Source organism: Miscanthus floridulus, chromosome 18 (assembly GCF_019320115.1).
Source record: "Miscanthus floridulus cultivar M001 chromosome 18, ASM1932011v1, whole genome shotgun sequence".
In the NCBI taxonomy this organism is placed as follows: Eukaryota; Viridiplantae; Streptophyta; class Magnoliopsida; order Poales; family Poaceae; genus Miscanthus; species Miscanthus floridulus.
In genome coordinates, this window is record NC_089597.1 from 95572399 (window position 1) to 95590007 (window position 17609).

Here is a 17609-nt window from a genome sequence, read left to right on the forward strand (position 1 = left end):
ATGGGTAGAGTTGTATATATAGTTTTCCACTGCAACTCAGTAAAAAGAGCGAGTTTAGTTTTGCTATCTCCTCTGCAGAGCTTCGACCAACGTTGGTGCTTGTGCTGTGTCTATGCGTGCTCTGTTCTCCCTCCCTTCTTCTACTTCTAGCCATAGCATGTGGTTGGAAACGACGGTGAGCAATCAGCTCACCCGTGCCGGAGATCTAGGGGCCAACAACTCTTCCCGGCATAGTTTAATTGCAACACAAAAGTGGAGTTATCAATGATTGTAAGCAATACATAGTTCCTTCCAAAATCTTCATTAGAATTCTATCGACACAATACACCCTTCATTACAAATTATACGACGTTTTGGCTTTTCTAGATTTGTAGCTTTTGTTATGCACTTACGTATACACTATGTCTAGGTATATAGTAAAGGTAATGTATCTAGAAAAGCTAAAACGTCTTATAATTTGAAATGTAGGGAGTTAACATCTAGCATTAGCACCTCATCTAACAGAGAGGATTTCATGAATGCTAGCGCAGAGAGCAAACAAATGCAAAAGTGCAACAGGGAAATTTCTCCACGTAAGCAGCGTGCAACTGTAAAAGCGATGAGATTTTCACTTTTCAGCAGTTGGTTGAACTGAGTTTAGTGACCTACAGTCCAAGTGATAGGCAAGTTTCAATTCTAAAAGAGGTGTAACCATCATTAGGACAACACAACAACAACAACATAGCCTTTCAGTCCCAAGCAAGTTGGGGTAGGCTAGAGTTAAAATCCACCAAGAGCCCCAAGTCACGGTTCAGGCACTTCAATAGCTGTTTTCCAAGTACTCATATTCAAACATAGATCTCTAGGTATATCCCAAGCTTTTAAATCTCTTTTCATTGTCTCCTCCATATCAATTTCAGTCTTCCTCTACTTCTCCTCATATTATTAGCTTGGCTTAGGACTCCACAATGCACTGGTGCCTCTAGAGGTCTTCTTTGGACATGGCCAAACCACTTCAACTGATGTTGGACAAGCTTTTCTTCAATTGGTGCTACCTCTAGGCGATCACATATATCATCGTTCTGAACTCGGTCCATTCTTGTGTGACCGCAAATCCATCACAACATACATATTTCTGCAACACTCAGTTGTTGAACATGTCGAATCTTTGTAGGCCAACATTTTGCTCCATACAACATAGCCGGTCTAATCATCATTCTATAGAACTTGCCTTTTAGCTTTTGTGGTACCCTCTTGTCACAGATAATGCCAGAAGCTTGTCACCGCTTGATCCACCCTGTTTTGATTCCATGGCTAACGTTCGCATCAATATCTCCATCCCTCTGTAGCATCGATCCCAGATACCGAAAGGTATCCTTCTTAGGCACTACTTGACCTTCCAAACTCACATCTCCCTCCTCCTATACAACTCCGTCAAAGTCGCATCTCATGTATTCGGTTTTAGTTCTGCTCAATCTAAAACCTTTAGACTCAAGGGTTTACCGCCATAACTCTAGTTTCCTATTTACTCACGCCTAGCTTTCGTCCACTAACACTATATCATCAGCGAACAACATACACCAAGGGATATCCCTTTGTATGTTTCTGGTAACCTCATTCATTACCAAGGCAAAGAGATACGGGTTTAAGGCTAAATTCAGCAATCTCTGATCTCCAACATGAAGCACGAAGATCAAATTCCCTTTGGCAAGGGGGCCTTCAATTCTAAACCTGATCCATGGGTATTTGGATTAAACATGACTTGCGAACATGTACAATTCCAGTTTTTCCAAAATAAAACTGAAAACAAAATTCAGTGGATTGGGCGCCCTACTTCACACACGCCCTAATCAGAGCAAATGAGGAGACCGACCTAAGTAAGCACTTGAACAGAGATGAGAGTCTAGGGTTTCAGGGGAACCAGCACGCTTACCTTGGGAGTTGAGATTGTTCCGCTGGGCCTCTAGGCGGCTTAGGTCATTGATCCTCTGCTGGACCGCGAGGAGTAGGTCGTGGTTGTGCTGGTTGTAGTACTTCCCCAGACCATCGTCGCCATCCCTCGTCTTCGCCGTGGCAGCCTCATGTCTAGCCGCCGTCGGCGCCGAGGGCTTCGAGACGTCCATAGACACCGTCGCTATCGTGCGATTCAGTTCGCCGCTTCGCCGTGGCTGTTTTTATTTGTTGGATTTGAGAGTTTGGTTTCGAGGACTGGGCTCGTGGACTTCGATCGACTCTCGGGCCTGGGCTTGTGAGGACGTGGCCACGTGGTTTATTTCCGAAGAAAAAATCTGTATTACCTACATGAATTATTACTGTAGCCTCAATTTTCTCCTCGAAAAACTCCAAAACTGAACATGTTACACCTTATCAACTCTCGTTTAAATATATACCTCATGCTGGGTTACAAACAGTGTCCATGGTGGTTTCATCATTTTTATGTTATCCCGTACATGTTTCATAAGGTTCTTAATAAACTACAAAAAGTGTCTTTAAGCTTTTAATTTTGAGAAAATCTTATAATAGACTAGGACATGATAAATCTAAATAAAATATAAAGAACATGTGAAAATATCTCAAAAGCTTCAAAATAGATTTAGCCCTAGAAAAGGGGGGAATATCTAGAAAATTATCAAATCATTTTAATTGATGTCCAAATGCATTTTAAAAAAATTCCAAAAATTAAAATATGTGATGCAATATGCTAAAATAAAATATATACATTTAATTCTGAATGCATTCTTGCTAGTAACATCTCTTTTTTTGTTATGGAAAGTTTCAAAAGCACGTTTAGACATGGATATAATGCTTTAGCATTTTTCCAGAATTTTCTAGATATTTTTCTCATTTTCATAGAGCTAACTCTATTTTCTAAGCTTTTGGAGAAGTTTTCGTGAGACCTAAATATTTTATTTAGGTTTATCATGTCCTAATCTATCTCTAGGAATTTTCTTAATGTTTTTAGAAGCTTAGAGTCATTTTTATGAGTTAAAAATCTTATCAAGTATTTACTAGATTCAAACCGTAAAAATGACGAAACTAAAAGGATCCTCTTAGGTTAATCCAGGTAAACCAAATGTCATCATCTTGACCAACTCGGATCAAACAAACCAACTTCTGGTAATCCCTCACACTCCACTAGTGCAAGTCACAAGATCAAGTTGCCTAAATACACATAGGTCGTCATAACTCGAGATTAAATTTTATCAAGAGATTACACAAACCAGCGGAAGTATACATAAAAGATGTTCAATATTTAAAGATTTGCAGCCCACTGGATACGTCCGATGCGTGTTAGCGCTCAACGCCTCAACTGCTCTGTTTTGCAACCTCAACCACGGTCCGGTCGGCATCAGGGGCCACACCGGACATGTCCAGTAATTTTAGGCTTTATTCGGCTTACCCTATATTTAGTTTGTTCGACTTCTTTTTTCAGTCGGAACAGTATTTTTCTCTCACAACAATTCAGTTAGAACAGTGTTTTTAGCCAGTTTTAGCTAAAATTCTGCCAGCCGAACAGAGCCTTAGCGCCGAATATTTTCTAACACCGAACGCTCTGGGATTTTGTCCAGGCCACGCCGACACGTCCAATGAGCATAAGTCCGGTGCACACATGACTCATATGTGCTCCAACGAAACTAGTGTAATGAAAATACATTTCATAATAAATTTAATAATATTTATTTGATATCATAAATATTAATATTATTACCTATAATTGGTCAAATTTATAAGATACTAGCGATACTATGCTATCATTGCATTCTTCCTTAGACGAAGAGAGTACTATTTTTTCTCTATTTCCTAATATTTCTTCTCCAACGTTTCTCTTCGTCCTCTCTATGCGCTCACGTGATATATACTCTCGAGCGTGATCACGTGATATACTAATTTACGAAAAAAGTCCACATTACCTCCCTCATTTTTATGAAAGTCTGTTTTTCCTCCTGAACTCTAAAACCGGGTAAACCACCTCGCTGAACTTTTGAAACCGTTTGTTTTAGCTCCCTGACCAGTTATAAGCAGTTTTCAAAGACGGTTTTGTCTTTTCCTTTTTTTATTTATTTTGGCTGAATCTTTGAAAAATCATAATAAATTACAAAAAAATTATAAAATAGAAAATCCAATTTTTTGGACTCCATATGAGTAGATATACACAGTGAATAAATAATATGGTATGTTTTAGTACAAATTTTTTTGCTCTAGATTTAGATTTATGCTTCTCTATAATTAATTCATAACTGTAGTTTCTATATTCCAATTGTGGTGAAATTTTTATGGTGGACTAATTATTATAGGCTTGAGCTACAGTACAAAATTTATACTCATTAGATTATGTATAACTTAGTTATAAATTTAAAAAGTATTTATAAATCCATCCATGCAGGATGATTCATCCCATTCACCAGTCTACCTCAACCAAGCACTACCTTACTTCTGTCCGAGCATCGGGCGCATAACAGCTCCCCAGCCTAGCGGCGTAGGGCCACCTTTTCTTTCCGGGATTCTGTTGGGCTGGGCCACTGGCTCGATTTAGATCGGGCCATCCTATATGAGGCCTCTGCCTCATGAGCCTGGACTGGCCCACCCTATATAACGGTCAAGCGCCAAGCTTGCATTGCATTCCGGCACATATGCCCCGAGAAAAGCCGGCATTCGCGCACACTCGCGGGCGCAGCTGCGGTGCCCGGCTCAGCGCGGCGGAGATGGAGAGGAGGAGGGCGGTCTAGCTTCGTGATCGGCCTCATCGAGAACCGCGCCAAGGAGGTTAGTCACGCTCTAAAGCCCCCTCCGCATTTCCCCGGTTGCTCCATCAATCCGCGCGAATTGGGTTGATTCCTCTCGTGGCCCCGTTATCCTCCGCCCGGCGCCCTCCCAGTTCGTCATTCGCTTGCGTGTCGGGGCGCTCCAACTGTGTGAGCTGCTGCTTCGTCGGATTGCTTGCTTTGATTGGTTCGCTGATGCACCTGCTTCGTCGAATTGCTTGCTTCCATTGGTTCGCTGCTGTTGCTTCGTCCGATTGCTTGCTTCAATTGGTTCGAGTAGGACTTTTGCAGTTAGTTATTCGGTTCAAGCGTCGCATTCCATTTTGCTCAAGTTATTCTTCTAGGGTTTAGGGGTTTTGAGGATTGGCCTTTGGTTTATCGGTGTACGATTTTCCTCGGGCTGATCCAGCTGGTTTACAGTCGAATTGTGTCTGAGATGAACACAACTGTCGAGGAGGGAAAAACTATTTCAGTACCCTGCAGTTGAATGGTTCACTAATCGGTCAGATATTCCAATTTTCGTTGTCTCAGAGTTTATTCTGCTTCCTAGTAGTACCTAGCACAAGTTTCATTGCCATTTTATTACAAGGGGGCAGCACCGTAACCGGTGGCGGATCTAGAAAATACATTTAGGGGGGGCTGGGAACTCATCTTCAACTCGAAACTCATCTTCAACCTCGTCGGTAGCACTCCAGCACCTTCTTCCCTGTTGTTAATGGCTGAAAAATTCATAGGGGGCTAGGGGGGGCTCCAATGGAGTGGCTAAGGTAGGGGGGGCTTGAGCCCCGGCAGCCCCCCTGGCAGATCCGCCCCTGACCGTAACTACGGTTAAGCAGAAAGTCCTATAGGAGAAGGTTGCCTACAGTAACTATACTTTGATAATGGATTACAGGCTCTTCATTAGCAGGGAAAAAGCACAAATGTCATGAACACTTTTTTTTATCCCTATTGAGATGGCATGCTAGTGAGCGAAAGGGCCGCATCTCAGCGGGGGTTGCAGGAAGCAGGAAAGAGGAATATGCAATAAGTTTTCATGGGAAACATCAAACCTAGTATTTAGAATTCTATATTTAATTTGTCTTTTCTTAAGTTGCATCTGAATTTGTGTGTCCCATCCCATGTTGTATTGTATCAATTCTTTGTTGTGACAGACTGACAGTTTTGGAAATAATTATTTTTGTAGCCTGTTAATATTCTGGTTATGAATATAGACATGTACTGTTGTTTCTGTTTACATGCCTTTACGCATAAGATGATATGTGTCATGTGGGGCCAAGGCTACGTCAGGCGCCGGCGCAACCGCGACGCACGCCGCGCTGAGGAACGCGCAGCCCGCGCGGGCCAGGCTGTCCCAGCGAGCCTGGGCTAGATGGGAAAGTAGGGTTGTTAGTTTGTTAAGTCCCTAGAATCAAGGAGTGATTAGTTTTCCTTTCGGTTGGCCGCATGGCTATATGTATCCAGCGACAAGAAGTTTAAGAATTAAGCATTGAATTATCCCTAAACTCTTCTCTCGCTCTCGTTCAACTAAAGCCTGCGGCGGAGGGGTAAACCTCGCCGGAGAAGATGGATCGCGACTACGAGTTACGTAGTCGGGGTCGTGCTATCCTAGGGTTTGAGGCCCTTGACAACCTGGTATCACGGTCACATCGATCCTCTTCACCATCCGCTGCCGCACCACCAGACCAACCGCCAGCCGCCGCCTCTCCCGCCTCACCACCTTCCGCCGCTGCCGCATCCCTAACCCCATCATCCGTCGCCTCCTGCTCCGACGTCGACATGGGTGACGACCTCAAGGCAGCCATCGCAGCGCTCACCAAGACAATGGCCTTGATGCAACAATCAATCGAGGCCAACGCCAAGGCGATCCATGACCTCTCCATCGCGGGATCTTCGGCATCCGGTGGCCGCCCGGGCACCGGCGAGCACCACCAAGATCGGCCGCCGAAACACTGACGTCCCGAATTTCCACACTACGACGGCAAGAGTGACCCGCTGATCTTCATCAACAAATGCGAGTCCTTCTTGCAGCAGCGGATCATGCCAGAGGAACACGTTTGGATGGCGTCGTACAACCTCCAAGATGGGGCGCAACTGTGGTACATGCAGGTCCAGGAGGACGAAGGCACGCCCACGTGGCCGCGCTTCAAGGACCTCCTCAACCTGCGCTACGGGCCCCTGCTCAGATCGGCGCCCCTCTTTGAGCTATCATCCTGCCGCCGCACGGGAACGGCTTCCCCGCGCCGGTCATCTCGATGAGGCCCAACGGGTGCATCTCTTCACGGGGGGTCTCTTGCCGCCGCTCAGTCTCCAAGTCCAGACGCAGAACCCACAAACCCTAGCCACCGCCATGAGCCTCGCTCGCCAATTCGAGCTCATGGAGTAGTACGCTGCCGCTCCGGCCAGGGCTCCTGCACGGGGCGTTCTCCCCACGCCGGGAACGCGCCCGGTCCTGCCCCAGCCTCAGGCGCCCAAGCTGGCTGCACCCACGGCTACGATCGAAGGGCGGCCCGTGCGACGGCTCTCCCAGGCCGAGCAGGAGGAACGACGCCGTCTTGGGCTGTGCTTCAACTGCGATGACAAGTACAGCCGCGGCCACAACAAGGTGTGCAAACGCCTCTTCCTCCTGGACTGCGCCGCGGACGACGACGAAGACAACGCTTCCGCGGCTGAGGACTCGGCGGACATGGAGTCCCCGGTGTTCTCCCTCCATGCCGTCGCAGGCGTCCCCATCGCCGACACGATCCAGGTCATGGTGTCAGTTGGGGGCGCGTCCTTCCTCGCCCTGCTCGACAGCGGGTCGACTCACAGCTTCATCGGCGAGGACGCGGCGCGCCGCACTAGGCTGCTGGTCCAGGCCCGACCGCGCATGACCGCGACGGTCGCCAACGGCAAACGAGTGGCTTGCCCTGGCGTCATCCAGAACGCCCCATTCTCCATCGCCGACACGATGTTCCACACCGATCTGTTTGTGATGCCTCTCGCAGGGTATGACGTGGTGCTCGGTACACGGTGGCTGGGGACGTTGGGACCTATCGTCTGGGACTTCGCCACAAGATCCATGTCGTTCCAGCATCACGGGCGCTCCGTCTGCTGGTCGGGCGTGCCCTCGTCCTCCGCCGCGCGCCTGCGCACCATCGCCGCGGCCAGTGGAACGCTCCTGGATGAGCTCCTGACCGCCTACAGGGACATCTTCACCGAGCCGAACGGCCTTCCACCCCAGCGCACCCGTGACCACGCGATCGTCCTCAAGCCAGGCTCCGCTCCCATCACAGTTCGCCCGTACCGGTACCCGGCGGCCCACAAGGACGAACTGGAACGCCAGTGCACTGCGATGATCCAGCAGGGCGTCGTCCGACGCAGCGACTCGCCCTTCTCCTCACCGGTCCTCCTCGTCAAGAAGGCCGACGGCTCGTGGCGGTTCTGCGTCGACTACTGCGCCCTCAACGCTCTCACTATCAAGGACGCCTTCCCGATCCCCGTCGTCGACGAACTCCTCGACGAGCTCCACGGCGCGCGCTTCTTCACCAAGCTGGACTTGCGTTCGGGGTACCACCAAGTGCGGATGCGGCCGGAGGACATCCACAAGACGGCGTTCCACACTCACGATGGCCTCTACGAGTTCCTGGTGGTGCCTTTCGGGCTTTGCAACGCCCCGGCAACATTCCAGGCACTGATGAACGACATCCTCCGGGCCTACCTCCGGCGGTTTGTACTCGTGTTCTTTGATGACATTTTGATCTACAGCACCACATGGGCAGATCATCTTCGGCACCTCCGCATCGTCCTCTCACTACTGCGCCAGCACCGCCTGTTCGCAAAGCGGTCCAAGTGCTCCTTTGGCGTGGACTCCGTCGCCTACCTCGGCCACACCATCTCCGCGGCCGGCGTCGCCATGGACCCCGCCAAGGTCTAGGCCATCCACGACTGGCCCCGTCCCAGATCGGCTCGAGCGGTGCACGGCTTCCTCGGCTTGGCAGGCTACTACAGGAAGTTCGTCCACAACTACGGTGCTATTGCGGCGCCCCTCACGGCGCTCCTCAAGAAGGAAGGGTTCGCGTGGAACCCTGACGTGGAGGCAGCATTCGGCGCCCTCAAAGGGGCCGTGACCTCGGCGCCGGTCCTGACCTTGCCGGACTTCACCAAGTCCTTCGTCGTCGAGTGTGACGCGTCCACCCACGGCTTTGGCGCCGTCCTGCTCCAGGACGGCCACCCGGTCGCTTTCTTCAGCCGGCCCGTCGCGCCTCGGCACCGCTCCCTCGCGGCGTATGAGCGGGAGCTCATTGGTCTCGTGCTCGCGGTGCGGCACTGGAGACCATATCTGTGGGGCCGCCGCTTCCTCGTTAAGACGGACCACCACAGTCTCAAGTTCCTGCTGGACCAGCGCCTCGCCACCATACCGCAGCACCACTGGGTCGGCAAGCTGCTTGGCTTTGACTTCACCATCGAGTACAAGTCCGGGGCAACCAACACTGTGGCGGACGCCCTCTCCCATCGCGATGCTGAGGAGGACAGCATGGGCGGCCTCCACGCAGTCTCGGCACCACGCTTCAACTTCATCAGCCGTCTTCGCCACGCGCAGGCCGTCGACCCTGCCTTGGTCGCCATCCACGACGACGTACGGGCCGACACGCGCGCCGCGCCTTGGACGGTGGTCGATGACATGGTGCTTGTACGATGGGCGCCTGTACATACCGCCCGCGTCGTCCCTGCTCCTGGAGATCAGTCGTGGCGGTCCATAACGATGGCCACTGAGGGCGTTCAGCGCACCCTGCACCGACTTCGCCGTGACTTTCACTTTCCCAACATGCGTCGTGTTGTGCAGGACTTTGTGCGGGAGTGCGTCACGTGCCAACGCTACAAGTCTGAGCACCTCAACCCGGCGGGACTTCTCATGCCCTTGCCCGTTCCCTACCGTCGTATGGGCGGACATCGGTCTCGACTTTCATCGAAGCTCTTCCCCGGATCAACGGCAAGTCGGTCATCCTCTCCGTCGTCGACCGCTTCAGCAAGTACTGCCACTTCATCGCCCTCGCCCACCCGTACACCGCCGAGTCCGTGGCCCAAGCATTCTTCGCCGACATCGTCCGCCTCCACGGCGTGCCGTAGTCCATGGTCTCCGACCGTGACCCGGTGTTTACCTCCACGTTTTGGCGCGAGCTCATGCGCCTGATGGGGACCAAGCTACACATGTCCTCCGCCTTCCACCCACAGTCAGATGGCCAGACCGAGGCGGCGAACAGGGTTATTGTCATGTACTTGCGCTGCTTCACCGGAGATCGTCCCCGCCAATGGCTCCGCTGGCTGCCGTGGGCCGAGTACGTCTACAACACGGCCTTCCAGTCATCCCTCTGGGAGACACCGTTCCGCGTGGTGTACGGCTGCGACCCGCCCACCATCCGCTCGTACGAGCCCGGCGAAACTCGGGTCGCCGCTGTTGCCCGGGACATGGAGGAGCGCGACGCCTTCCTCGCCGACGTACGCCATCGCTTGGAGCAAGCCCAGGCGGTCCAGAAGCTGCACTACGACAAGCATCATCGGCAAGGTATCTTACTCCGTCGGGGACTGGGCCCTCCTTCGCCTCCGCTAGCGTGCAGCGTCGTCCCTGCCTCAAGCGCCTACGGGCAAGCTGAAGCCCCGCTTCCTCGGCCCGTACCGCGTCGTCGAGCTCATCAACGATGTCGTGGTGCACCTGGAGCTACCCCCGCAGGCTCGCATTCACGACGTGTTCCACGTGGGCACCCTCAAGAAGTTCATCGGAACACTGCCGACGACTCCCCCGCCTCTGCCTGACATCAAGCATGGCTCGGTCGTCCCTGCGCCAGACCGCGTGACTCAGACTCGTTTGGCCCGTGGAGTCCGCCAGGTCTTGGTCTACTGGCGCGGCGAGCCGGCATCATCAGCTACCTGGGAGGACCTCGACGAGTTTCGCACCACATATCCAGAATTTTAGCTCGAGGACGAGCTGGATCTCGAGGGGGGGAGAGATGTCATGTGGGGCCAAGGCTACGTCAGGCGCCGGCGCAACCGCGACGCACGCCGCGCTGAGGAACGCGCAGCCCGCGCGGGCCAGGCTGTCCCAGCGAGCCTGGGCTAGATGGGAAAGTAGGGTTGTTAGTTTGTTAAGTCCCTAGAATCAAGGAGTGATTAGTTTCCCTTTCGGTTGGCCGCATGGCTATATGTATCCAGCGACAAGAAGTTTAAGAATTAAGCATTGAATTATCCCTAAACTCTTCTCTCGCTCTCGTTCAACTAAAGCCTGCGGCGGAGGGGTAAACCTCGCCGGAGAAGACGGATCGCGACTACGAGTTACGTAGTCGGGGTCGTGCTATCCTAGGGTTTGAGGCCCTTGACAATATGTATTATGATGATAAACAAAATAATTCAATTCAAAGTATACATAGATAGAGAATTATCTTGTGAAATGATTTATCCTTTTAATGATTTGGTCATCCTTTTTTGAAGAAACCAAGTATGATCTATTAATTATAGAAGACGGTATACTGTTATAGGTTGGTGTTGCAGCCTTTGATTTAAGATCAGCCTCATTGCACCTATCTCAGTATATCGAGACAAGTTGCTCATACCACAATACAAAGACACTACTTCATTTCTATGATCCCATGGTTCTCATCGTGCCCCCGAACAAAACAGCAGCAGATGGTATGGTTGGAGTTTCAGAACTGATCGATAAACATTACCCAGCAAACAAAAAGGTATTTGATATTAACTTGGATTTATTATCTATGTTTTCAGTAATACTATTGTGTTCTAGTATAACAGAGAATTTTATAGGTCACTATGGCACGTGGTTGCTTTGATGACACAAAGGTACATTTTCTCCTCTTTTACCCCACCCCACTCTCTTTCTTTCTATTGTTGAGGCTGAATAACTTCCCCTTAACACCGTACATGTTCCTCCTTTTTTAAGGGTGCTGTCATTGTGAAAAGTCTTTCAGCTAGAGACCCATCTGCACTTGGTTTAGATACTTACTGCAAGCAGTATTATCTTTGTCTTGCGGCTGCCACTGCAACAATTAAATGGTATGTGTGCTCAACACACTATGACAGCATCAGGAACTTTTGCGGTTGCCCTGTTAAGGAATAGTAATAACTTTTGATGTAACTGCATGTTTATTTACTGTAATATATCTCCTGTGCGTATAATGCTATACTGCTTCAGTATCTGTTCATGCTGCCAATTACCAAGTTAGGCCTGGTTTCCACTTTCCAATTGTTCCAATGGTTACTGGAGCATAAAAGTTACTGCAACTCCATGAAAAATCAACTCATTTTTAGGCCATACAATAGAGATGTTTTCTGTGTTGCCACATTTATTTGGATCGGATTTGAATATGATAACACAAAAAAGGCTTTCTTGTTGTTGAAATATCGTAATAAACCCATAAATCATGCTCTTTACTGTTCCGTCCATAACACAAGGATCATACTCATATCTAAGCACTTCCATTTGATATTGAAGATAATTCCTGCACATTCATTCTTACTTGGTCTGTTATAAAGGGCCAGATTTAATTTTAAGTTCTGAACTCCAGGAAGGGGCTTCCCACATGGCTTCATCTAGAAATTTTCAACTTAAAGCTGTACTTTTAAGTTATTATCACCTTATCTTCTCTTTAGTTTAAGTTATAGATAACTATGAGTCTTTTTTGGAGAGAATATCTCAGGAACAGTAGTCCTAGTAATCTATTATAAGCTTGAAAAAGATGGTGTTGTTCCAATACTTGGTTTGATTTTTCATACATTTACAGTTGATTACCTTTATATTGTAAGTTGGTCTTATTGTCCATTTGCTTACTAATTTAATTGTATTTCTCAGCCATTGTTTCTTTTTCTGTTCCATCATTCCCTTTTTAATAACTGTTTCAAGTTGAATCTCCCTTTGAATAAAAATTTCACTTATGCTCTGATGTTGATATGGTCATATCACCTTTTTCTGGAATTCAGTTCATTTGCAATTACAAGTCTATCTACTATTACATGAATCTTATGTCGAACTTTTTAAACTTTGTTACAGGATAGAATCAGAAAAGGGCGTATTCATTACCAATCACTCATTATCAGTAAGTTCTTAGGCAGGAAGGTCTTATTTTGAAGCTGTTGTTTCACCTTTTTTTTCTCGAATGATGCAGGAGATCTGTGTGTCATTTCAGTAAGAAGAGAACTGTTGTTTCACCTTGATGTTCATTATTTTTTTATTCATTATTATGAACAGGCAGAAATTTGATGCACACTATTTGTTCCCATTGGATGATCCCTTCTTTGTATATGCACTGTCTCCAGAAAGTTCTCGCTCTAAGTGGAATCCCGGTTTGTTGTAGACGCTTTCATTGGGAAGCAATACAGCAGGAAGAAGAAGAAGGCGCCAGCCTCTAGTGGCTAGTTTTAGGCCATAGTTATCTTTTCCTATAAGTTAGGATCTGGGAGCCAGTTTGTTAGTGAGTTTGTTAGTGTCCAGCTGGCCATTGGGAGATATAACAAAGGGCCGGCTGATTAGGGGAGTTAAACAGAAATAGAGCCATCTCGTTTGGAGCCTCCCAGGGAGGGCGAACCTGCTCTACCGCTACTGATTATCTCTAGATTTAGCCATTGCAATTATCTCCAGTTCATCAATAAAGTTCAACCAGATTACTAGCTCTATCATCTGGTATCAGAGACCTCTCGATCCTCTCGCCTGTCATGGGTGACGAACTCAAGACCACTCTGGATGCCATCCTCGCCGATCTCTCCTCCATCAAGAACGAGGTGACGACGATCAAGGGCGACCAGAGCCGTCTCAACGTGGCCGTCAACCGACTGCAATCGGACCACCACTCCTCCGGCGGCTCCCACAGTGGCAAGGACACGGAGCATGGCGCCCCTCCCCCACCACCCCCACGCGAGCACGGGAAGCACAAGCTCCGTTTTCCGCGCTACGACGGCAGCACCGATCCGGTCACATGGCTTCACAAGGCGGAGCAGTTTTTCCGCACCGATCGCACGGCGGAGGACGAGCGCGTGTGGCTCGCCTCCTTCTACATGGAAGGCGTTGCCCAGGACTGGTACTACCGCCTGGAGCAGAACCATGGCGCTCCAACGTGGCCGGATTTCGTCGACAAGATGCAGCGGGCGTTCGGGACGCCGGCGCGCAGCAACCCGCTCGGCGCCCTCATGAAGCTCCGCCGCACAGGGACGGTCGAGGAGTACAAGGCACAGTTCTTGCCCATGCTCGCGCGCTGCAGGCCGCTTCAGGAGCAGGACCAAATCGACATCTTCACCGGCGGCCTCCGCAATCCGCTACAGACGGACGTCGAGCTCCAACATCCGACCACGCTCGATGACGCCATGGCCCTCGCGTGGGCTTTCGAACGGCGCCTGGAGTTGGACGAGGACGAGGACTCCTCTACGAGCCGCGTCCCCACCCGCACCAACCCACCGATTCGGCCGCGCGCCCTGCCCGCGACTTCCGCACCGCACACGCCTCCTCCCGTGGCCAAAACTGTGCCGCAGACGCCGCCGGCTCCAACCAAAGGACCACCTCCAGCAGGTCCGCGCTTCAAGCGGCTGACAAAACAAGAGATGGCCCAAAGCAGAGCCGAGGGCCTCTGCTTCAACTGTCCAGAAAAATTCACGAAGGACCATGCCTGCATGAAGAAGGGCCTGTACCTGATGGAGCTCGATGATGATACACCAGTTGAGGACGCTGCGGTGGAGGAGTCTTCCCCTACCGACGACGTCGAGATCTCCATCCACGCCCTTACCGGCATCAAGACGGCGGACACCATGCACCTGGCCACATCCGTCGCAGGCACATCCATCCAGGCTCTGGTGGACTCGGGATCCACTCACTCCTTCATCGCCGCGGATACTGCACGTCGCCTCGGCCTCCAGCCCGCGCCGCGCCCCGGCCTCACCCTGGGTGTTGCCAACGGGGAACGCGTCCCATTTGCCGGGGTCTGCTCCGCCGTCCCCGTCACCATTGGCACCGAGGAGTTCCACATCGACCTCTTCGTCTTGCCCCTCCCCGACTACGAGCTCGTGTTGGGCTACCACTGGCTCCGGTCCCTGGGTCCCATCCTCTGGGACCTCGCCCGCCAGACCATGGCGTTCTGGCGCCGGGATCGCCGCATTCGTTGGACTGGCGTCACAGCCCCCAGGGCCCCTGCTCTCCACGCCGCCGAGCACCTGGACCTCCTCCAACTGCTCCTGGCTGAGTTCGGCGATATCTTCGACACGCCGTCGTCACTGCCTCCAGTTCGTGCCTGCGATCATCGGATTCATCTCCTACCAGGCAAGGCCCCGATTGCAGTACGGCCCTACCGCTACCCCCAGCTGCTCAAAGATGAGCTGGAGAGGCAGTGCGCCGACATGCTCCAGCAGGGCATCATCCGCCCAAGCACCTCGGCGTTCTCATTGCCCGTCCTCCTCGTGTGCAAGAAGGACAACTCATGGAGGTTCTGCATCGACTATCGCGCGCTCAATGCAAAAACAGTGCGCGACGTCTTCCCCATTCCCATCGTCGACGAGCTTCTTGACGAACTCCGCGGTGCCACCTATTTCACCAAGCTCGATCTTCGCAGCGGATATCACCAAGTCCGCATGCACGCCGATGACATCCACAAGACGGCGTTCCGAACTCATCATGGGCATTTTGAGTTCGTGGTAATGGCCTTCGGCTTGACCAATGCCCTGGCGACGTTCCAGTCCCTTATGAACGAGGTTCTCCGCCCCTTCCTTCGCCACTTTGTGCTCGTGTTCTTTGATGATATTCTCATCTACAGCACGTCGTTCGCTGCACACCTGCAACACATCCGTGCTGTCCTCTCCACATTGCGCGCCCACAGCCTGTTCCTGAAGCGCTCCAAGTGCTCATTCGCGGAGCGTCGGGTGGAGTACCTGGGCCACTTCATCTCCGAGGCAGGGGTGGCCATGGACTCGGCCAAGATTGAAGCGGTGCAGAGCTGGCCCATGCCGCGAACCCTCCGCGCGCTGCGTGGCTTCCTCGGCCTCACGGGCTACTACCGCCGTTTCATCCACAACTACGGCGTCATCGCAGCCCCGCTCACGGCCCTCTTGAAGCGGGATGCTTTCCGCTGGAGTGACGCCGCCGCCGTCGCCTTCGACATGCTCAAGTCAGCACTGACCTCCGGTCCGGTGCTGCAGCTTCCTGACTTCACAGCGCCCTTCGTCATCGACTGCGACGCCTCGGGCTCTGGTTTCGGCGCTGTCCTCCACCAGAGCGCAGGACCGATCGCGTTCTTCAGCCGCGCCGTGGCGCCACAGCATGCCAAGTTGGCTGCCTACGAGCGCGAGCTCATCGGATTGGTGAAGGACGTGCGGCACTGGCGGCCGTATGTTTGGGCACGACCATTCACGATCCGCACCGACCACTTCGCCCTCAAGTTGCTCTTGGACCAGCGCCTCTCCACCATCCCGCAGCACACATGGGTCAGCAAGCTATTTGGCTATGATTTCAAGGTGGAGTACAAGCCCGGCCGCCAAAACGCGGCTGCTGATACCCTGTCACGCCGTGATGAGGACACCGCAGCACTGACAACCTGTGCACTCTCCCGGCCGGACTTCGATCTGTTCCACGAGTTCCGAGCGGAGGCCGAGACACTGTCGGATATCATCGCCAAGCGCCAGGAAATTGACCAGGGCCTTGCTGGGGCGAACTGGACGTCCGTCGATGGCTTCGTCCTGCATCGTGGCCGCATCTTCGTCCCCGACACGTCGGCGCTATGGCCCCAGATCTTGGCCACAGCTCACGGCGCCGGCCATGAAGGCGTACAGAAGACGCTGCACCGCCTGCGCGCCTCCTTCTACAGCCCGCACGCCGGCCGTCTTGTCCGCGACTTCGTGCAGGGCTGCACCGTCTGTCAGTGTAACAAGACGGAGCATCTCCATCCAGCCGGCCTGCTGCAGCCGCTGGACGTTTCCCACACTGTCTGGACCGACATCGCCATGGATTTTGTTGAAGGCTTTCCCAAGGTCGGAGGCAAATCGGTGGTTCTCACGGTGGTTGTGTTAGTCGCTGAATTCTCACTCTTGGTAGTAGGAGAATTCTTACTCTCATCGAGAGAGGATGACACTAGGAGTTGGGGCAATTTTCTTGTCTATTTCTCACACAAGCTCACACAAATGCCATGCCAACCCAAGGGGTTGGGGTTACATATTTATAGGCTGCTAGCCAGCCAAGCATATGCTAAGATGCTAGTCTAAGATGCTAATATGCTGTCCTAGCTAAGATGCTGTCCTCTAGTCTAAGATGCTGTCCTCTAAGATGCTGTCCTCTAGTCTAAGATGCTGTCCTAAAAACAGAAAAACAGCCACAAGGACCATGACCATGTGAGCATCATAGCCCCACAAAGACCAGCCACACATGAGACTTATCCATCATTCTCCCCCTAAGTCTTGTGCGTCGTCTTGTGGGAGAGTTGAACCATCCCGGTCCTGGAGCAGAGCTCAAGGAACTTGATCCTCCCAAGGGGCTTGGTGAGCAAGTCCGCAAGCTGGTCCTTGGTGTTGATGTAGCTCGCCTTGATGCTCCCTTCCTCCAAACAGCTTCGGATGAAGTGGTACCTCACCCGGATGTGCTTGCTGCGTTCGTGGAACACGGGGTTCTTTGCCAGGGCCAGAGCGGACTTGCTGTCCACCCTGAGCTCTACCGCTCTAGTGTCTCTGCCGAGGAGATCACCAAGCAGTCGAGCGAGCCAGAGCGCCTGAGTCGAAGCGGTGGAGGCCGCTATGTACTCGGCCTCGCAGCTGGACAGGGCCACCACCTGCTGCTTGACTGACTGCCAGCTAACGAGGCACTTGCCGAGGAAGAAGAGGATCCCGCTCGTGCTCTTGCTGGTGTCGATGTCGCCG

General features: G+C 51.6%; 1 protein-coding gene and 1 pseudogene across 1 annotated transcript in view; one reads left to right on the forward strand and one right to left on the reverse strand.

Moving 5' to 3' along the window:
* The window catches only part of LOC136524219 (26S proteasome regulatory subunit 8 homolog A-like), a 43519-nt pseudogene extending 41122 nt beyond the window's left edge, over positions 1 to 2397 (reverse strand).
* Positions 2398 to 4631: 2234 nt separating this feature from the next.
* Positions 4632 to 17609, forward strand: part of LOC136521088 (DNA mismatch repair protein MSH4-like) — a 43991-nt gene continuing 31013 nt past the window's right edge. Inside the window, exons 1-5 of the mRNA XM_066514805.1 lie at positions 4632 to 4743; positions 11252 to 11455; positions 11535 to 11570; positions 11671 to 11783; positions 12778 to 12823. Coding sequence (XP_066370902.1) covers positions 11363 to 11455; positions 11535 to 11570; positions 11671 to 11783; positions 12778 to 12823 — 288 coding nt within the window. The 5' untranslated portion in view covers positions 4632 to 4743; positions 11252 to 11362. The remainder of the gene's footprint in view (positions 4744 to 11251; positions 11456 to 11534; positions 11571 to 11670; positions 11784 to 12777; positions 12824 to 17609) is intronic.